The 23,087-nt window shown below is 42.4% G+C and overlaps 1 protein-coding gene across 2 annotated transcripts in view; it reads right to left on the bottom strand.

Annotated features, from left to right (window-relative positions):
• Positions 1-98: 98 nt before the first annotated feature.
• ABTB3 (ankyrin repeat and BTB domain containing 3) overlaps positions 99-23,087 on the bottom strand; it is a 192,124-nt gene continuing 169,135 nt past the window's right edge. For both annotated transcript variants that reach the window (XM_068142321.1, XM_068142322.1), the window contains 4 exons: positions 22,528-22,609; positions 21,487-21,555; positions 18,397-18,510; positions 99-13,515 (listed from right to left, as the gene is read on the bottom strand). In XM_068142321.1, the coding sequence (XP_067998422.1) occupies positions 13,306-13,515; positions 18,397-18,510; positions 21,487-21,555; positions 22,528-22,609 (475 nt within the window). In that variant the 3' untranslated portion in view covers positions 99-13,305. The remainder of the gene's footprint in view (positions 13,516-18,396; positions 18,511-21,486; positions 21,556-22,527; positions 22,610-23,087) is intronic.

Genomic DNA, 23,087 nt, shown 5'->3' with positions numbered 1-23,087 from the left:
TGTGGTTTCTGGGAGGAAGCCAAATCCTCCTGCTGTCTGAAGTGCATTAAGAAACACCTGAAGAGGAGAAGAAACAACAAAAACACTCACAACAACCATTTCCTAGGCTAGAAAACAATGGAATTTTTATTGAACAGAGATGGCTCATAAACACGCTCAAAGGAGTTCCACCTGCTGTTCAGCAATATTCATTGCCATCTGATAATAACCTATAGGGGCAGCTGTATAAAATAGGAATAAAATACCAAATTGCTATATTCATTAATAATTTGCCTTCCAAATACAGAACCATATGTTATTTAAAGTCTGAAAATAGACCACAATTGTCAGCATTTAAACCAAACCTTTATGATAACAAATATACAAAAAAAGGCAGTCAATATATTAAACATTTAAATCAATAGCATACATTTCTCAGAGGTAAACATTGAGCAAAGCCACCAATGATGTTCAGACATCAGATAAAAGTTTCAAGGTCAAGCTCCAAACACTGCTGCTTTCCTAAAGCCATAGTGGTATTACACTTTTATCTAGCCCCTAAATTGAAAACTATGTAGCATGAACATTTGAAAACGTAACATTTGCTAGCTGGCAGGAAATTGGAAGTTGTTAAAGTCCTCGTTGGATGTATACTGAAGCATCTGCGGAGACAGATGGCAGCAGAAGTTAAGCACTTTGTTCTGCAAGGTTGGGGTTTTAGTTCCGTTACAGATGAGGGCAACAGCGTCCTCGAACCAAACACAAATTCCAGCATTGACGACAGAAAAGTATCGGCCTGGCGAGCTGCATGAAGAATCAGCCTTGCAATTTGTGTTAAACAGAATGGGACTCGCCCACCTGCCTATTTGCTGAAAGCCTGTGCTATGTCTACGGCACAGGAAAAGTCTCCTTCAGTAGCTGATCTAATGCCTGAGTTGGAAAGCTTGGGCTACGGACACAGGCTCCAAAATAACGTGGCAGATTTCCTACCAATAAAAACATGTTTTAATGTCAACAACTAATAAAAGTTCATATTGCAATATTGCTCACGACATAAATGTACAATTTGCACAAAACATGGCTCTTCAACATGAATATTTTGCAAGCTACAATATATATATATATTTATGTATCATTTCTTTCCTTGAAGAATTATATGCCAGAGTGCATGCAAAGAATTTCAGAGCAGTAACACGGCAGGAGCAATCACTTGTTTACAGGTTACTGAAACCATTCAATACAGAAACACTGGGATAGTAGATAAGACAGACAGATAGGTAGATGTATATACACACTGCTTTTTTGTGGACCTTCCCATGTTACACTAGAAATGTGGGTTACTTACAAGTTCCAACCTCTCTGAAAGACTGATCCAAATAGGGCTCTGACTCTTACCCATACTCTTTGACCATAAATCACTTCTGTTGGAGGTGACAGGAAAGGAGGCACTTGTCCATTAGGCAGGGGTGGAGGCAAGCAATCTTCTCCAAAGCCAGTATCTGTTCCAATTCCTGCTCCTCCTAAGCAGTGGGTGATGAGCATCTATCCATCCTATGTTTTGGCTGGTCCCAAGCAGTCTCCTGCTGCCTTTACAGTTGTAAACCCAACACTGGAGAACCTGGATCTCCTAAACAGCAGTGCACAGCACTGCCACCATTCCAGTCAGATATGTACATGGAATGAATGTATTCTCTGGTTTCAAATTTACATAGAGTATATACAAAAAAAGCTATTCTATCAAGGTGCAAGTTTATTATTCTCTGGTGTGTTCCAATGAAGATTTCCTAAAAACCTTTACACAGACCCACCAGGAGAGTTACACAATGTGGGCGTTTTGTCATAGTTCATTTTGTAAGCTGCTTCTGCAAACTCCATAAAGGAAACTCCCATACTTCCCCCTGTGCAAAGGGCTGGATTTGGTAGACTGCTGTCATGTCTAATATAATTCCCTTGACCTCAATACATTTTAACCTGGGGTGAATTGGCACCATGTGTTGTTGTTTTTTTCCCCAGGAAATTATCATTCTCTATGAAATGAAGCAGGACATGTAACTGGACATCAGGGGGTTTGCAGTTCTTGTGCCCAGTCCAGCTTTCCTGGCTTGGGATGGGACTGTGGTTTGTGAAGCTAACACAGTGTGGCTCTAAGTGCATGTCTGGAAGCCCTTGGCATTATCTTACACTAGCTGACGGCAGGCAATGCCCTCAAAGAAACTTTGAAACTTTAACAAAAAACAAAACAAAACCAAAAGACAAAAAAAGTCCAAAGGTAATTTACTAAATAGCAAACATCAGACTGATCCACTAAACAGATGGATGTGGAATGCAACTTGTCTAAAATTAGAATGGCTGATGTTTTCTTAGGCAGGCCTAAATTCATAAAAGACTTTCCCACCCCATGCAGGCCTCTTCTGCAGCATGTAAATATATGATGCTTCTAAAAGTCTTTGGAAATGCAAAGGCTGTGATCACAAGCAGAAGGAAAGCCTGCCCTCTCCCATTTCCCTTCAGCAAAACCCTCAAAATTGTGCAACTAACTCATGTAACATAAGTACATGTTTATGATCCCTGCTGAAGTCGGGCTGCTCTATGCAATGACAGCAGGGTTTGGCTTTCAGCCTTTATGTTGTACCCACCACAACTGTGCGGATGACTGGATGGGAATTTTTATCTGCTAGACCATTAAAAAACCATACAGCCTTGCAGGAACTCCCATTAAAGATTCCCACTGACTTCATGAGAGAGAGAGAACAGACTTTAACAAGTGCATGTTCTGCACAACTGGAGACAAGTTTCTCAAAAAATCTTTCTCCAATACCATTTTCCTCCATTTTGTAACTCAATTTATAACGAGGCGTTCAGAGCAGAGGCTTTGCACATGTCCTCCCAAGCTAAGGGAGCATTTCACACTAGAGACAAAGACCTGATTCGTTTTTCTTCAGAATCATACAACAATAAAGCCCAACATACTGGTTCCACATGCTGCCCTGCCTTTGTACAGTCAACAAAATGCCATCTAGCAATGACAAATGAATCATGATGTCACTGGAGATCTTAAAAGGATCAGCATCAGACAGAACGGGATTTAAGACAACCTAAGGCGCAATCAGAGAAGACGTTTTCAGTTTTCCCAGTGCTTATGCTGAAGACCAGATTATGTGATAGAACCTGTAAAGGTTTCTGATCTTGCTGACTATACTTTATACTCAAGAGAAAATTATGGTCATTTTAAAAACAGCAATTAAAAACCAAAATAAATGAAAGACAAGCAGACATTTTAGAATAATGCTCAAGTTGTGGGACACAGCAGACAAAAGCTGCCACTTCCAGTTATGGCTGAGCTCCTCTATTTTTAATACACTCCCTTCTGCCTCATTTTAGAATGTCCTCAGTTAGTGTCTTCAGTGGAATGGTTTGCTCTGGAACATTAACAGCATGAAACATGCGACTTTCAAAAGTACCTCGCTGACTTGAGAGACTGAGATCTTTGAATGAGCCATGGCTATCTGTCTTTGAGGAAAAACAACTGGTTCCAGGAACATTTGTATTACTTAGCTTTACTCTTTCTCTGTTGAAAAAGCATCTGCCATCCTATTTTGTATACTCTGACTCTTTGCTATTTTATTTTTCCCCATCATAAATGGATAAGCAAAGGGGAAGAAAGTTTAACCTGTGTTTGTTAATTGGGGATGACCTCAAACAAGCCTGTGAAGCCACAAGCCAGTGTTTAAGCTACATCTGTGGGACAGAAAACAGAATGTCTGCATTTGCTGACAAGTACTGTTGGGTTGTCTGATCTTTCATTTGCTTCTCGATAAAAAGGGAGATGAAACCTACCCATAAAACCCCAACAGTGGAGGGCAGCAAACTGCTCTGCTAGAAAAAGAATCTAACAACTCAATAATAATCATAACAAATGCAAAGGAAAAAAACCAAAATCATAACCATTCCTCTATTTATACTACACAAATTAGGAGTCTGCCTAAATCAAGCTTAGGAGTCTGCCTAAATCAAGATCACATCTGTAAAACAAAAAATACAGATAAAAAACCCCACCAAGATTAATTGAATGGCTCTGCACTGTTCTAGAAACCATCTTACTTCCAGCACATCCTTTCCTCTTGTTTTCATTTTTCCTCTTTAGCTTTAAATTCAAAGCCATCTCAGGGACAAGTTGGAGTGGGTGTGAAGAGGGAGGAAGGAAGCAAACTGTTGTCCCACAGACGGTGCCAGCTCTTCTGTCTTTTCAGGATGCTTGCATTGAAAACAACAGCTGAATGGGGAAATCCCAGTGATAAATGTAAAGATACAGAAACAGCCTCTCAGAAGTGGATGACACACAGCTAAAGGATGGCTTTCCCATCTAAAGACCAAGACTGTGCTTTCTAATTACGGATATGCATTTGGCTTGGATAGTATGAGATGTGCTGAGACTTCAAAGGTGACACAGTACGAAAGAGAGATGGAGACCAGACCTAATCCACAGCCTAGAAAAATCAATGGAAAGGCTTCCAGCGATTTTAATGGGGCAAATTTCATCATGCTTTCATGTCTGATTTGTGAATGATATTATAGTAGAATCCTAACTTGTCTTTTTCCTAGAACATTCATATATCCTTCATTTAACATGTAAATTACTTCTGGAACCTTGTATCAAATATTTATAAACACTAAACTAGGTACAAAGTGAAACCCATTTGGGAAAGTGGAGCAGAGGGAGGTTTAGTTGCACTAATGGATATTGCATTAATGCTTAGCATCAAGGAAGGCTGACTGCCATTAACAAGAAATCTCATTACAAACATGATTTCACGCCTCATAACATATCCTGTAGATCTATTTACTGTCCATCTCCCTTCCTCAAACACAGAAACACACAAACTATGGACAGAAAAGCTAAACCATTTCATATGCTTAACCTTTTCTTCCCAGTAAAAAGAACCCCACCAACCAACACAACACCAAAACCCACAAAGAAGCAGAGAATGCAGAGCTCAGGTGATATAGAACAAATTATTTTACAGTGCTACTTGTGTCCTGAATGACTTAAGATGCTTCTCAGACTTGAACCTCATCAAAAGCCCACTCTGAGGATAACTAATGCACAAATGGCATTACACCACTTTCAGATGAGTGGGACTGAAGGACGCTCAAGTAGTCCACCCGTTCTGCGGGGGGATGTGGTTATGATGCCTGACAAAATGTTTTATTTCTTGTGGGTTTTTTCCCTGCTGTTCTTCATTATGCTATGACTCAAAAAAATAAAAATGAAAAAAAAAAAAGCAGGATCCAGCTCCCTCTGCTGTGTGGTAGTTGGCAGAGTAAAGAGTGAATAGGGGGAAAAAAGCATTGACCTTATCTTGGGGCTGTGGGAAGCAGAGATGCATTATTCAGCCTCCCTCATAATGCTGAAGAGATCAGTAGAAGGAATATCCTGCATTGCAGAGAGTGGGATGGATTTACTTATTTGTTGTATGCATAATGTTCAGGCACCTCTGTTCCCCACTGGTACAGCACATACAGCTGTACAGCAACGCTCAAGAGAGGTGGACAGGAAGCATCATAGAGGTCAAAATGTACTAATAGGACTCAAATAGGTCAAGTGTTTCTAGCATTAATTGGAATTTAGCCAGGAACATGAGGTTGAAAGCCTTTAGATACTTTTCTTTAGTCCTTGTATTTTTCATTGGATAAACAAACTCACAACACAAGGAAGATCACACACTGCACCACATCCCCAAATGGCACAATCAATCAGTAACTGCAAGACAAAAATCAGTTCCCCAAGTATTGAACTGACTGTCCCAAATTTGTCTCTTAGTAGTCTACCCAGGTTCGAGCAGGTGAAGCTTGGTACTTGATCAAGTGAATGCCTAGATGCTGAGCAAACAGCTTTCACTCAGCCTACCTTCTGTTCCAGTGGGGCACAGCCAGTACTCAGGTGCAGGAGGGTTTTGAGCTTGCAGATGTGCTGTGAGCTCTTTAAAAGCTAAGCAGAGGAGAAAACCATGCTTGGGAAAGGCTCATTTGAAAGCTCCTCACGCAGTAAGCTGTAGGACAGTCAATTTATCCACTGCTGGGAAGGAGAAAGGGTAAGGCTGGACTCTCTTGAACCTGTGCCTTGAACTCGAGACCAGATGTTTTCAGTCATGTTAATCCACCCCTGCCAGAACATAGGAGGTGTTAAGGCTTTAACCTTAATTAATTAAAATTACCTCCTAACACTTTGGCTTTTACTAAAGTGGCTGTCTCGTGTGCGTGTGTGTCTGAGCATCTCCATTTTCTAATGTGGCTTATTTTAAACCATGAATTATTTCTGACTGGGTCTTTCAAAAAGGTTTTTTCTTTGTCTTTGTTTGCTTTAGAAAGGCAGTAAGAAACAAGACTGCCTCTCACTGCGCCAGGCAAAGCTGAGTAATGAAAGTTTTAATGAAAACGCAGCAGCAGAGATGATGGGAAGTGGAAAGACCAAAGTTAACCACACACAAAGGGGTTCAGGCAAATTCACTCTTGCAGCTGCATCTGAGGAGATATTTGTAAGCACAAAGAAAAGCTACCAATTGCTAGAGCTCCATAGCCATATCCCATCAGTGGGACTGAACAAACTCTCTGTGTGAGCATGGAGGAGACCAGAGCCAAATGGGCTGGTTGGGGATGCAAAGAAGAGGTTGGAGATAGGGCTGCTTTGTTCACTCCTCCTGCCCTGTTTTCTGCCCTCTCCTTCTCTTTGATTTCATGAAAACTCTGAGCTGGAGCAAAAATTAAGCAAGAAATAGGGAACACTGGAATCCAAGGCAAGTATCTGGGGTTAGACATTCAAATTGTTGTACCTAATCCTCTTCCCTTACTGAGACCTCTTCATTAGCATGCCATCCAACATGGCAGAAACCTGTATCTCATCCAAGCATGCCTGTTCACACAGTGCCATCACTTCTGCAGGATGAAAAACAAACTGTAAGCCCAGAGGATGAAAAATGCTTCTCCAAAGGAATAACACTGAAAATGCTGTTCTGGTACATCACATACAATCAGGTGGGAAGATTTATCCAGCTAAACAACACAGCTTGCAAAACACAAGACATTTGTAGAATTTAACCTATCCAGACATTGCAACCTCTTCTAAGTTGCTGCCCTACCTCCTGGATGTTGCAGTGACAAGCAGTCCAGGTGCAGCACAAAAAGCATCGTCTACCAAGCCTACTGACTACGACTACATCTGAGCCCTCTGCATGTGCCCAAGGTAGATACAACCATGGCTGTCCCATGCAAGAAGCCTTAAATCAAGCTGAAAGAATGACAGTTAGATGGCAATGAAAAGGAACTGAATATCCCCCTCCTATTCACATTGAGCTTGCTTCCAAAGTTCTTGGACTCACTGAAGATAGCTGAGAAAGGCAAATTAGCTTTCCACATTTTCCTTCTGCTTTGGGCACCCCAGCTGTAATGTCTGCAGCAGCAGTCTCACCGAGCTCACAAGAACAGGGACTCACAGCTGAAGACTCAGCTTCACATTTTTTTGCCCTTGGAGGCCAGTTACAAACAGTAGGTCAGGTGTAACTGTACTGAAATAGAATAATCTGGTCAGAGCAGGCAGCATCAGGTTTCACCCACCTTACATCAAAATAAAAACCAGGTTAAAAAAATAGCAAAATATTCATTTTTGTTATAAAAGCATGGGAGATGTGACTGGAAGTGCTGCAACTTAGAAATATAAATGTTGTGCCTACAAAGGCAGTCATCTAAAATTAGTGATGTTTTTGTCTGTGGGGTTTCAGGTACTGAGTGCTGTTTCGAGGCTCTGCAAGGTAGTTTATTAAATATTAGGACAAATCCTAAGAAGCTTTTTAAATGCTTATAGATTTCAACATCTCTGGGCCAGAGGATGAAAGCAGCATCAGGCCCTTCATTTCTGTCAAGCACTTGCAGAGCCTCACATGAAAGACATTTTGTCCAACACATCAACTTCAAGTATTTGACTTTAGGTAACTCTCATTCATAAAAAAAATAAAAATCCACTGACTTCAGAGGCAGCTTTTGTAAATGCAGGCCTCAGGAGGTCATCTTGCAGCAATATTTTTAAGACAGAGCCAGCTCCTGAGGGATACTGGATTCCTGCAACCAACTCTGACAATGTCTGCAGATTCTCATCTTCTCCTAGCATTTAACCCATAAACAAATGCACTAGGAAGGGCTTTCCCTCCAGGACAGCCTGAGCCTTGTCTTGGGTATGTGGATGTGTGGACTCTAATACCACCTGTATTTTTCTAGAACATAAAAGAATCACTTAAACAGGGTCCTGCATGCCTGAGTCCCCACAGACTTAGTGGCAGTACATGTCATAACAGAATCCCCCTCCAACTGTAGACAGGTATGGAGGTGGGAGAAGCGATGCCCTTTTCTTTTTTCCTCACCACACCATCTCAGAGCACTTTATTTCAACACAAACTGAGGATCTCCCTTTTTCTTTTACTCTTCAAAGATCAGCACATTGTGCTGTGCTCTGAAAACAAACCCAGAATTTCCTAAAGCCTCCGGCACACCACTAACTGCAGCCCATCCAGGACTTGTGCAATGTTTGGTATGAAGCCAGTGGATATTTAATACAAAAAGGCTTAGTGTCAAAAGCAGCATGTGGAGGATTCAGCAAGCAGCTCTCATTAGCACCAACAGAAGCCTGGCTACTAAGCCTTCACATCTCTTTAAAGATGTTTTCTCTGTCTTTAATAGACATTTGCACAAATCTACTCCGAAGCTGAGACCAAGCATGCAAAAATTTTAGCTGGGGAAAAAGTTTTAGCCACTGGAAAGCTGGCCCTGTTCCAGAATGGAGAGCATCTGTCCACCAGCTGTGTTTAGAGGACAGCAGGCACAAGGAACAAATCAGGAGAAAAATCTCAGAAACAAGTAGAGAGAGCTGAAATTTGTTGTGAAAAGAATACCAGCCTTCCTCTCTGATGTCCAAAACCTTTGCCCTTCTACATTCCCCATGCCTTTCTCTTCCCAGGTCTCAAGCCATTATTGGAAACATGCCCATGCAGCAGAAGACAGATACCCTTTCTGGGCTTGGGAAGGGATCCAGCCAAGCTCTAGAGTGGAAAAAAAACCCACAACAAACTGGGAAGTGAGGAAACGGAGAGCACACAAGACAAAGTGGAAATGGGAGGAAATTCTGGAAACTAAGGGAGGACCTCATAGCAAGGCAGAAGGAAAGATCTGCTGTGAGGCAGGAGCAAGAGGCCTGTACGTCCTGAAATGTTACAGCAGTGGAGTACTATTTAAAAAGGCAAATAGAAAGGAACTTAAGCAGCCCTTTACTTATTACAGGGTGGAAAAGTTTTGGGGTTTTGTTTTGTTCTCTTTTTGTTTTTAAAGAAAGTCACAAGTTTTTCTAAGGATGTTGTGGGGTTGTTGGTTTTTTTTTTCCATGTCACTTAGATTGGATGCAATATTTTTCCTCAAAATATGTGAATTATGGCAACTCATACAGAGACTAAACAAGCAGACAGCTTTTTATTTTCTAAGATGATAACACCATCTCTCTGAAAAATGCTAATAAAATGCTCTGCTAGAAAGAGCTTTATCTGATAGGGATGGTATTCATGGGCACCCACTGAAACTCACACTGCTTTTTAGATTAAATTGACAACAGAACCCTCCCCCCCCGGCTCAAACCCCAGATTAATGGAGAGAAGAATCCACGCATGAAGCCACGTATAATATAGCTTGGAGATTATGAAACCAGCTAGAAGACAGGATCAGAATTGCAATTAATCTTGGTGAAGTGGGGAAATTGCCCCAATTAAAGTAGAACAAATTCAATAAAGACAAGTTGAGTGTGTTGCACTTTGGAAGGTGAACAAATGCACAAGTGAAAATAAGAACTGGGAAAGCAGCACTGACTAACTCAGGAACTGTAATAGAAGACAGACTAGATCAAAGTCAGCCATGGGGCATTCTTGTAGAGAATATTCTGGGATATGTTTTCTGATATACTTGACATAAACCACAAGAGACTGCCACTCTGCTTTGCTTGTTACTGCATAAACCCCCTGCTGGAGTACTGCACTTAGGGGAAACTGGGGAGTCATGACAGCAAACCTCAGAGGCACAGAAAATACTAGCAAAGGAAAGACTACCAGTGAGGAAAGTAGGATGGTTCTGCTCATACACAGATTAATCTTGTAAGAAGATCTTGTAAGATCATCTGTTCTTAAATGAAAACTGGCTCGATTTGCAGTAAAGAAATTCTCAACAGCCTCAGGAAAACCTTCTGATTGTGAGGGTGGTGATCATTGAGCTCCATTACTGGATGATTCAAGAGCCTGCAAGTTGCACATTGTCTGGTTTGGTTGGGCTAGACCTTGCCTCACAGCAGGAGAGATGGGCTAAAAATCACAGTTGTCAAACTGGTCTTTGGATCCACAAAGGTCTATGATTACATCCATGAAAAATTAGTGTCAGGGTTGCACAGGGGCTGGCTCTTTTGCTGGCAAAAGTGATGGGGATCATAGGTCAAAAAAGAATTGAAAGTCATGATTCTTTATTTTTTTTTAAAGTTCCTTTCAGCTGTACATCTATGACTTGGGGATTACCAGTGTTTTGACAGGCAAAAGTTATTCCCTTATAAATCAACAGCTACAATCCCTTCCTGTAACAGCTTTGAATGATAGACTTTTGGGGCATATTCTCTTCTACCATTTGCTAGGCACCAGCAAAGCAAATCTTGCAGCAGCAGTGACGCCCTGCTTTCTGTTGTGATCAGCCATCCAGATTTACAAGCCTCTGAAGGTGCAAGGGGGCACACGAATGTGTGGGCAAGACAGCACTGCTGGCAGGCTTGTGCAGTGTTTGGAGGCAGCTGCACTCTGTCACTGGATCCTTTGGCTTATGCTTGCCTTTGAATCCCCAAACATGGTGACCACTCAGTTCATGTATAGACACCAAAGGACATATTAAGCCATTTATCTTCAAAACAAAACCAATGAACGTTACCACAGATACTCTCTCTCATCAGAAGAACATCTAGCACAGAGTTATCAGTGTTTCCCTCCTAATGAGTCCCCCAATGCTCAGAGGATGTTACCTTCCTGGGGCAGCCTGTGCAAACAGGACTCTACTATCATCCCCTTACTTTGACTTAGAAACAGAAGAGCAACACCTGTGGCTATCATAATCACATTAGATGCCAGAGTGCCAATTCATAGGTATACCTGTGGGAATATATCCCAGGAAAAGCTAGGATATGCCTGTGGATATATGCACAGGCAGCTTTTGATGATGTTTTTGGGCACCTCACATGTACCCAAGGGAGGAATCTTAGTATCTTGACTATTGTTTGAAAAACATTACTGTTTTAAACCATGAAGCTGCAAGGTGAGATCTATGTAGCTATCAGTGGCATGGAAGGAGATGTTTCCTTGGATGAGGAGGCCAAATGACAAGTACCCCTGTGTGTTGCTGTTGCATCAACCACAGTCTCGCTTCTCTAAGAGTGCGGCATTCGCTCAGAAATGTTCCAGACACCACCTCCTGAGTACATCTACTATACAGAAAAGTCCAACTGACTGATGTGCAACATCAGGGACAGCTTAGACATCTTGTAACTCATTGCAGAAACTGTAGACACGTTAAAAGACCAAACACACTGGAGGGTTTACACCTCAGTCATAAAACAGCTTCCTATCACGCTGATAACTAAAGCCCAAAACTGTTCTCTGAGCATGCCAAAAGCTATCAACGTGGCAGAGCGCTCGACGTAGATACTTCACAGCAGCAAAAGAACAAAGGGTTAACACGCACTGCTTCTGAGGCCTGTGAGCTTGGCACAATTTCTGAATGGCATGCTAGAAAACAAATACACTAATGTCACTTTGCCATGAGGAAGGCAACATTTTTGCTTCCTTCTTGCTGTGGCTTTCAGGGACAGAGCATCAGGAATGTTGCGGCAAGTAGCAGATTTGTCTTGCTAACAATATGCTGCAAAATAAAGGAAGCTTTAACATCAGATCACACCCCTTGCCCCACCCCATGTAGATAACCACCCCATGTAGCATTACCTGTACATTCTCAGGATACAGTGAGAAATCGGTTTACAGTACATATTTAATTATCATTTTAAAAACTCCAACTTGGACACAACCTCTGGCCAGTAGCTAAGGATTGACACGTTACTGAAGTGAAGATCTGCTACTATCCCTTCACTGTAACAAACAGGAATCAGCATCTTGAGAAGGGTCTCCAAGGGCACCACACCACAACCACTGGCACCGGGAGAAAAAAGCTGCCGATTCCACACAGGAGGTTTGACGAGAAGTAACATTGCATTTTGTCGTGGGGGAAGGAAGCACGAAGGTAACATTTCACAGGTACAGTTACCATGCAGATGCATGTGGAGTTTTGTCATTGCTTTTAACCCCAAATCATGAGTAGCATGCAGTTCTCCTGCCCCCTCCCACCCCCACTACTGTATATTAGAGATAGTCTGGGTAATGTACCTCTTTGGTGTAACCATAGCCTGCTAGGCAAGATTATACCACCCTAGGAAAGAATACAAGCAAAACTGATCATATGTACGTTTACACAAGGAACAGTTTACCATTAAAAAAACCAAACAAACCAAAACCAACCCAAATCATGTTACATAGGTTCTCCAACACAGCTCTGTCGAAAATTAAGTTTGAAGCTTAAGAAATAGTTTTGAAACTACAAGGCCACCCCATTATTTGTTATGAACAAGTTAAAAAGTCCCCACCCCTAAAAATCTGCCAGTAGATTTCGTTAGCTGTAGCAGTCTTACCCACTCTCTAACACAGTCGATCTTTGCTCGACAGCAAGAGCAGTTGTTACATTTCTTAAATGCATGAGACAAGGGAGGCTGGGATAGATAGAGTTCTCAAATGTGTAACACTGGAACAAATCCACCTTAAGTAATCTGTCGGTCAATTCAGGTGTTCAGCGGCACCACCGCTCCGGCAGGGAGGGGTTTTTGCTGTTCACTGATGTGAGTTCCAGCTTTTGTTGGCATCGAGCTCCACCATCACACATACGTGCTCAGAATCTGAGTACAACAGTGATTCACTGGATAGTCTTGTACCCAAGTTGCTCAAAAACACAGAGAAGCTTTGTTTTCTGTATTCCCTCATCCAAGCAGGGCCACAACCCCAGCACAGCACCTTTGGCCAACACAGAACTATGTGGATGCAAAGTAGAATATTTTAATTGTACTTTTTTTTCAGTCATTTAAGCAACTGCAATGGGTTTAACGTGACTGCAACAGCAGACTTCACTTGCAGGGTCTTTATTAGAGGATTACTGTCTTCCTCAGCTTTACACAATGGAGCCCTTTGAAGAAGACAAATGAATCGATTGAATCCTCGTGGCCAACGTCCTCTGTAAGTCCTGTAGTACATTTTGACCAGAAGTTTCTCCATTCTTGTCATACAACAGCTGTTTGAAAGCTTCATTTTCAATGAGGACCATCATATTCTTTAGAAAGTAGCCTTCACAATAGGAAGCTAGTTCTGTGACTCCAAGAAACTACAAAAAGTGAAATAAGAGTAAGATAATCATCCCAGCAAATACAGCGTGTAAGAGCTGCATGCAAACAAGTAACACAAGTTAAGCCTTTCAGACAGGTACAGTAATGCTGATGGATACATAGGCATGGAGGGGAAGGAGTTAATCAAACAGTACTTAATGCTGGTGATTCTGGCCACAATTTCACATTATAAAGCCTTGGTTGTTATGGAAACAAACTTCCAGGGGCTGAGGCTTTGCTGTTTTGGAAATTGGTTGGAGTTTTACCACAGAGCTCACCAGACCTGTGGTTTCATGCTAGAAGTTGTACCCTAAAGCTACAGGTTTGGGGACATAAACAACGAACTGAGTTTCGTGAACGACAACCTTGGTGAGGATGGGACACATGACTGCAGAAACCTCTCATGCAAAGTTCCATGGTTTGAGGAATCTTTGGAGGAGAAGTGGAGGCTTGCAGAGCAACTGTTTGAGGCTGTCAGTGTTTCCCTTATGCTGGACACTGTGTCAGGGTCTGAGCTCTGAGTAAAGGAGGAACTTTTGGCAGTGAGGCCAGAAGTGCTGTGCCATTGCATAGCTTTGGTTCCAGACTGGAACGACTACAGGGCAGTGTTGCTTACCACGACTCTTTCACATTCAGAACTAAGAATGAAAATTGCTAAACAATAAAAAAACCCCAAACCAGTTTAGGGCTAGGGAGGACCTGTCTTCACAAGGAAAACTAATTAATTTGACCTGATTTCAAGCCATGCAAGTTTTCATCAAATTATGAGTGCATTATTTTGTCCCTGAGTGTGACAGTGTATGTGTGAATATGTATTCTTCTCTGAAACGCCAATCATCTCAATTCATTACTTCAGTATACTCACAAGACTGAAAAAATAATGTATTTTCCTTTTCAGATTTCTTCTGAGGCCCAGACTGCAGTCTCTGCAAGTGCTAAGTGTTTTAGGCATGCATTTGAAACTGTGAATTATTTTGTTGGGAATTTGGGAGCATTTATGTAAAACACAACTGGTATCTGGAGGTAACTAATCAATCACCATTATAAAATCACTTTGCCCAGTTACTTAATTTATTTCTGGAAGTACAGAACAGTGACAAAGGCTTTGAAAACTGAAACCCTTAAAGTGATACTAATTAAATGACTGCCTTCATACATGTTGGGCTCAATGGTACTGAAATATCTTATGTGATTTGGATGATGGTACCAAATATACCTTGATAAAGTTTAGAGATGATACCAGTAAGGAAATAGACACTTTGGAAGGGAAAGCCACCCTGCAGGAATGCCTGGAGAGATTGGAAGAGTGGGCTAACAAGAACCTTATGAAGTTAGACACAGAGAAGTGTAAGGTCTTGCACCTGGGAAAGCATAATCCAGGAGTGCAGCACAGGCTAGGACCTACCTGTCTGAAGAGCAGCTCTGTGTAAAGGGACTTGGTGTTCCCAGGGGACAGCAAGCTCAATTTGAGTGAATGGTGTGCTGCTGTAGCACAGAAAGCCAACGTGATGCTGGGTTGCACCAACAAGGGCTTCACCATCAGAGATAAAAAAGACATTAGCCCACTCTACTTGGTGCTTGTCAGGCCACACCTGAAATACTGTGTTCAGTTTTGGTTCCTAATATACAAAAAAGATGTGGACAGGCTGGAACTGGTCATAAAGATAATCAGAGGACTGGGAAGCTGCATATGAGGAAAGGATGAGAGAACTGGGTTTGTTCAGCCTTGAGTAATGAAGGCTTAGGGGTGAACTCATCACCATGTTCTGGTATTTAAGGGATGCCCACAAGGAAGATGAAGACTCTTTTTGCAAGGAGTTACATGGAAAAGATGAGGGGCAATGGGTACAAGTTTCTTCTGGGGAGGTTGAAACTGGACACAAGAGGAAAATATTTCACAATGAGAACAATTGGCCACTGGAATGATCTCCCCAGGGATCTAATGAATTCCCTAACATTGGACACTTTTAAGACTGAGCTGAACAGGGTGATGTGCCATCTTGTCCACACTGTGCTTTCGTCAAGAAATGCTAGACCTGATGATTCTTGAGATCCCTTCTCATCTGATATTCTATGATTCCACGTTGCAGCTTTAAGAATGGAAAGCCCATAAGAATGCCATGGATGATTTTAATGCTCTCAACTCAGCTTTTAAATTGTCAATGTGACCAAGTCCACATTGTCTCATCTTCCTATCAGTACTTCATCTCTTTAACTCAGGGTCTCAATCTTTTGTTCCTATAGCTCCTTTTCCATAGCTCACCACTCTGCTATACACTGTTCTACAACTTAGGCCCTCACCACAGACAGATTCCCAAATCTGTAATCAGTTCATGCTATACTTCCACCAAATCCTATCTTCCTCTCAATTGTGATGACAAAGACTTCTCTCCATATGTCTCTGGGCCAATCTCCTCACAAATCCCCATCTGGAAAGGCAGGTTTCATTGCCCAAGTTCATGCAGGTGAGCTTTCAAAGTAGCAAGGTGAGCTTTCAAAGTACCAAGGACTAGAAAAGGTACTTCCAACCAGAGTAAATTACTCAAAACCTCCTCTTGGCTGATGTGGTGGTTCCTGGCTTCATTGCCTGCTCACCTTATTCCCATCAACACTGTGGTCTAACACAACCTTCTTCCACAGTTCAGAGAGCAAGGTGGAAAGGCATCAGACAGTTGGCAGGCAAGCTGAGCTTGAACTGCTTGTGAGCTCCCTTGGCTCATCAGGACCATCTGGCCTCTTCCACCACATACCATTATCTCATGTTCATGTAACAACTAGATGAAGCTACTGTGTGACAGGATCGCTCTGGGCAGAATGACCTGTGCTCAGATTGATCACCTATGCACTACACAGACTGGGAGCAAAACGTCTTCTCTGTCCTGCACACAGCATAAGAAAGAGGTATCTGAACTACCTTAAATGTGCACATTCAGGTCCTGGAAACTTTCTAGCTATAGCAGTATGAAGCTTGGCCCTGGTAATTCACTGAAAGCAGGAAAAATTAGCCCATGCAGAGCTCTAGGGTGATGTAGCTTAACTAATTCCAGAAGTGAAGACTTCATTCACAGCTGTCTTGGCTACCTCTGCAATGCACTACCCATGCCAGTGAAACATGACCCTGGCCATAACATTTTCTCAAGCACACTGCTTCCAGTGCCATTGGGAGCTGCAGGCATAAAAAGCTTGCAAGGCAAGGATTTAGCCAGGAGCTGGACTTAGCCACAGGGCTTGCTCAGTCCCAGCATCAGGAGTGTACAAGTCCCTCGAGTCTAAAGCTCCATTTAAGAACTTTCTTCAAACAGGATGCAAATAACAGCCACATTTCACAGTTCAAAAAGAGGTGTGTGATTTGAAAAGAAAATGATTCATCTAACTTTCAGTAGCAGCAATACAAATGAAGGAGTTCCCACATCAGCTAGAAGATAAGTATTTTTCAAGCAATTCCTGAATTGCTTATTTTTTTTTCCTATTACAATAAATGGACCTGCAGATACACCTCATGTCTTATTCAGCTTAGAGGTGGAACTCTATGCTATTTCAAATACTGAGCCCATTTTATCTGTACATCAACACCTAACATTACTACTCTCTGTAGGAAACACCTGATGATGGGAGGGGAGGCCAGATCTGCAGGGGCTTGGAGCAATCTGCAGGATTGCTGTGTTCAATCAAACCTCCACGTCACGTTGCACCATTTTATCTTCCATATAAACCATGGAACTTACGGGGGAAAAGTAATGCTTTAGAAGTATTTCATTGAAACTATTTGTATATCGTTTCCCTCTTCCAGCTAAAAGTCTAACTACTAAGCACACAAGAGGAGGAGAAAAACTGAAACTAATCAATGTGGCAACCACCTCCATCAAAGAGTGAAAATAGGTTTTCCAGGTCGAAAAATGCCATGCTTTAATGACTTAGGCCCCCTCAGAAGCTAAGTAAATAATTTGATTCCAATAAGAAGCTGTGAATCTGCTCTCCTCTCCAAGACAAAACCCTCATTACCATCTTTGCACAGCTTGGAAGTGCTGCACTTTGACAATGTGGTATTTTTAAATATTGACAAGCTGTCACCTGCATTGTGTATAACACCCCAGTGGGTTTCAGGTAGGAGGAAACAGGAAAATGTAATGGGAAAATGCAGCTTGGAAGATGAAAGAGAGAGGTCATCTCCAGTCAGGCAATTCCTGTTGAGGAATCTATCTGCAGCTTCAGTTGCCACGAGGCCTCGAGCACAAGCCCTACGAAGAGAGGCTGAGGGAGCTGGGGTTGTTTAGCCTGGAGAAGAGGAGGCTCAGGGGAGACCTCATTGCTGTCTACAACTACCTGAAGGGAGGTTGTAGCCAGGAGGGGGTTGGTCTCTTCTCCCAGGCAACCAGCACCAGAACAAGAGGACACAGTCTCAAGCTGCACCTGGGGAAGTTTAGGCTCAAGGTGAGGAGTAAGTTCTTCACAGAGAGAGTTGTTAGCCATTGGAATGGACTGCCCAGGGAGGTGGTGGAGTCACCATCCCTGGAGGTGTTCAAGAGAGGACTGGTCGTAGCACTTGGTGCCACAGTCTAGTAGTCATGAGGTCTTGGGTGACAGGTTAGACTTGATGATCTCTGAGGTCTTTTCCAACCTTATTGATTCTATGATTCTAAAGGGCAGGTCTGCCACATGGTGATACACTCAAATTGAGTTTGAAACACTTAAGCGAACAGGGCGAGCAGATGCTCTTAACACTGCATGATTTAGTCACTCTACTTGGTATCCATCAGCCACTCAGTGCCAGTAAATGACAAATCTTAACCGAATCACAAGCTATCATTACTTATCATATAGCTAGACCGAGGAGCATGACGACAGAGAGGCAGCACAAAAGCTCCTGGGGTTATTTTTACCTTGGCATGATTATAAATATCCACGCAGTTTTCTGTGTTGATGCTTTTTGCGCAAATGATCTCACAGTGTCGTTGTAAAGCTTCAAGCTGGAAAAATTTAGCAGCAGAAAGAAGCTGGAAAAAAAAAATAAAGGAAAAAAAAATAGTCAAAACTGCTTAGTGACACAGAATTGGAGCTTGCTTCTTTACCATTTCCTTCTGTTTTTCTCTCTGCCCTTGCTTCAGTTAGCATCAAAGTCCTCACAGTCAGAATGACAGGGTTGCTCGGTTGCTTCAACCCTTTGCAACCCCCTCTAGATCCCTCTGGGAACCTGTGCATGGAGAAACCACCACAGGCTGCTCAGACCCACGTGGTGACTTTGGAATGGGGTCAAAGGACTGTGTGAGAGAGGAAAAAAAAAAGAAATGGCAGCTTGGAGTCTTTGTGGAGTCTGTAAACATGACTCTGGAAGAAGGGATCTGCAACTAAATGCCAGGAAAAAAAAAAGGTTTTGTTCAGCCATTCCCCAAGCTCTGGCTGAAACAGAGCACCTGGCCTGACTGTGCAGATGTCAACAGAAGGGCCAGGACCAGGAGTATAGATTTCAAACCAGATGATGATAATCATCCTGGATGGTCTTAAAAATACAGATAGGCAATAAACCTCAAATCTGTTACCTCAGCAGGCTCAAGGAAATGGAGTCAAATCTCTAGATCCTCTTTGCTATAGCTTGTAAGTACCAGTAAGGTCATGTTTGGGCCTCTGAAACAGTCTAGCTCCACCTTACTCCAAGGAGTGGGTAAACAGCTGGACACAATGCAAGGGTGGGAACTAGCTTGGTGTGAGACACTGCCTAATTAACACTCATTCTGGTGTCATGGGTCTGTTAAGCTGCACTACCCTGGTTTTCCTGCCATCAGAACTCAAGATGACTTCCCTCTTTGGCCCTGCATCCACCCTGTGGATCTACTACATGGACTGGTGCTGCCTTGCAATCTCTGCACACCACTGTGGCACAGCCTGAAGCCTGTGGAGTGACAATAGTTTAAATTTTGAGTTCTCCAACTGATTTCAGTAGTGCCAAGAGGTCTGTCTTTTGCATTCTTTCTGTCCTTTTACAGCAGGGAAAGGGAATTTAATTTTGTGTCTTTCTATGGTAGGTTATTGTCGCTGAGTCTCTCCTCTGTCTTAGGAAGCAGGTTCGGGCTCTTCATTGCTCGGTATCTTTCTCTAAACCCACCCAGATTTCTTAGGCCAAGCTGTTCAGGTGTTTTGACATTTATCATCCAGGATTGCATGACAAAAAGCTATTTTGCAAATCCCAAAAGGGTTTTCATGCTGCTAGGTAGGAGCACTGGGAAACAAAACCCTGAAACATCCATGCCATTATTCTGACTTCTCCTATGCAGTCCACGCAAACTCTGCTTTAATCCCATAAATAAATCCAAGTGCTGGAAATCTGCAGTGCTGATGTGATAGCAGCCAGCTGGCCCCAATTATGAATTGCAGCAAAGATTTCTGTGGACTATTTCTGGTGCTTCTTGTTATCATGTTTGTAATAAGGCAAGTTGCTAAATGTAGTTTTGGAAGATAAAGCCAAATCCTATTCCAGCTGCCTCTGTGGCTTGAGCAGTCACATGATGGTTTGTAATTACTTTAAACAGTGAGGAACCGTGCCCAGATCTGTTATCAACAGATCAATCAATCAGTCATACATTCTTGAGTCACAGAAGTTTTGAGATGTCACAAAAGTAGAGCAAGCAGCCAGCTGAACTGCAGCAGAAGCTTTTAGGTGATAATACACACATCTCTGTAAAGCTGTTGTGCTGCCTGGTTTAAGATTCCTTATTTCAGAAAGGTTTAGAAATTCAGGAGCTTCTTTCAAAACCACAAGGAAACTGGAGAATCCTAGAGCTTTTCCTATAAAGCTCAGGAAGCAGCATGGGTATGATGAGTTAAAAATCCACCACCTGCATCGGAGAGGGTTAATTTCAGTCCTGACTAGTTCCATCCTCTGGCTTCCTGCAGGGCTCATACAGACGTCCATGTTTTCATCAGAATTGATTCACCCTGGCCACTTGTACTCCAAGAAGGCTTAGCTCCCAATCTTTGATTAGCCATACTTTGGGTAAAAGCCAAGTCTTACATGTATGCAGCAGAGAGCATTGTCACAGGGACAGGCTAAGCGATGTACACTGCTCACCAGCAGCTATTTAAGTAGCTCTGACTTTAGCATTTACTATCCTGTATTATTTCTAACTGCCATAATTTGATGACTGTTAACAGGAAAACTCCCTGAATGACTATCAAAAATTTGCTCAAATATCTCTAGTTCTGTTTAGCTGGCATCATTAGACTGGTCATAGCTGGAAATGACAGTAGACAATCTTGGGAAGAAGGCAACATCCATCCAGGTAATGGATGTGTGGCAACACTTGAAGGCTCAGTCAGCTCTGGCTGGCTTGGTTTGGCTTTTGCAAACAGGCACAAAGGTACTGGGTGTTTTACAAGCAGTGAGCCAACTTCAGGTTTTATTTAGAAAACTGGACAGTTCTGTGTTTGGAATTGACCTGAGCTGTGACTCCAGTGGGATTTCCCCATAGTTAAAGCCTGGTACATGCCTAAGAATTCTCTCAAGCAAGAAACCAAATTGGATGCTGTTATGCTGCTGAGAGGGGCACGGATATGTAAGCCTGAGCTAATAAACCAAAAGTAAGAGTGTGGCAAAGAGAAGCTGACAGTCCTAGCTGGAGCAGAGGACCTCATCTGCCAGGTTGAATTTGCATCCAAAAGGCTTTACCTTGAAAGAGCCTCTCAAAGCATTTAGCTAGATCTTTTTAGTTCACATACTCCCTTTGTTTGATGATCATAATTTTTCTACTCTTTATTCTTTGACAGTCAGCTTCATACTGGCAAAAGTTACCATGACAGGACAAGAAGGAAACTCAGTGTCTCCTGCAGGACTGTGGACAGTCTGTGCACTCTGGGTGAGGCATTGCTGGCTCTTACAGGAGTGTTCATGCCATGGCCAACGGCCATGTGCCCTTAGGTGAATAGTACACAGCTCCCTTAGCATTGTACCCGCTGTGATTAAGATAAATGTCTCTTACCTCCATGATTTCATTATTTTTAATCAGGAGTGACTCTGCACCTCCATAATACAGATACTGCATGACCAGCTGCAATAAAACAGAAGCAGTGTTTATAAAAAGCAATCCAAGACATCAGGGAATGGGGGGTGATGTAAAGATTGCAGACAATACCCGAGGCTCTTCAATACCACAAAGGATTTGTAGATAAAACTGGCCTGAACTTCCTGATTCTCTCCCTCTGCACACAGTTCAATGCTTCCTTCTCACAGGTAGTCTTAACAACCCAGCCCTCACCAGCTACATTATCTGGACCGTGTGAGCTCCACATAGTTTGCAGGAAGCTGATTAATTAATTCTGAATTTTCAATGTATTTCCCAGTATGATCAGTACCTTACTGATATAGAATGGCTATTGCCTTATCCCTTCCCTGGTAATGGCACCCCCATCTTCACCCAGCTCTGTGTGGGCAATGCAGGGATGATGAGAAAGAGTGGGGGAAGCTTTGCATTGTAAGACAAGCCAGCTAAGATCCCTCTGCACTGAGCTTTCAGCAAGCCTAAAGCTATTGTAGGCAGCTGGGAATTATCTGCAGCCGTAACAGTCAATAATACATGGAACTGTCTGAGCTCTGACTCAAATAAAGGGAAGCATATATACATATATGGTACAGATACAGAAAGCAAGCACTTGTATTTTCAGGGCAAAAATCTGATTGTACATCACTGCTAGGGAAAGAAACAAAATGGGTCTCTTCCAAGCCTGTCAATTAAATACAGAAAGAGAGAACAAGGGAAAAAAGAATCAGGTGCTTTACCATGCACTGCTTTGTCTGCATAGCCCATGTCAGTGAAATGCACGCTATAGTATCTGGTCAGGCACAACATTTGCTATCAATAGCACTCTGCAGCTTAGTGTATGAATGGAGATGAAGCCTGTGCTCATGAAACCGCTGTTCTGAGCTCTATGTTTACCAAATACACAGGTACTAATTTGGATAGGGCACATACCGTGTTGGTAGTACATGTTCCATTCAAATTCAGTGCAAGAGCTGACTTTACCTGAAAGATGGGGTACTTCACATAGTTGATCTCAATACAAGTACTATCAGACGAGGGCTTGCTAGACAGCAGTGCTTTAAACCTAAACAAAAAGGAGTGAGATTATAATACCAGCCCAATTATCCCTGAGAAAAAGCACAGCACGGTGGAAGGACAGCATCAGCTCTTGCAGAAACAGTATACTGAAATGAATGGATTTGTCACTGAAAAACATCAAGGTTTAGACACTGACATAAAGTTCAAATCAAATAGAAAGATGCTTCTCTTTTAGGAATTTCAATTTGAAGTTTTGGAAAAATACTTCTAGTCCCAGTAGAATGAAATGTACATAGGAAACTCAAAATCTGTGACAATGCATATTACAAAAGCAAAAAAAAAAGGCAACCAGCACCAGAACAAGAGGACACAGTCTCGAGCTGCACCAGGGGAGGTTTAGGCTGAGTGTTAGGAAGAAGTTCTTCACAGAAAGAATGACTGCCATTGAAATGTGCTGCCCAGGGAGGTGGTGGAGTCACCATCACTGGAGGTGTTTAGGAAGAGACTGGATGGGGTGCTTGGTG

The sequence above is a fragment of the Melanerpes formicivorus genome, unplaced genomic scaffold (genome assembly GCF_026170545.1).
Source record: "Melanerpes formicivorus ecotype bairdi unplaced genomic scaffold, bMelFor1.0.p_v2 SCAF_8, whole genome shotgun sequence".
NCBI lineage: Eukaryota > Metazoa > Chordata > Aves > Piciformes > Picidae > Melanerpes > Melanerpes formicivorus.
Note: the sequence above shows the minus strand (reverse complement) of the source record. Positions and strands in the feature narration are given on the sequence as shown.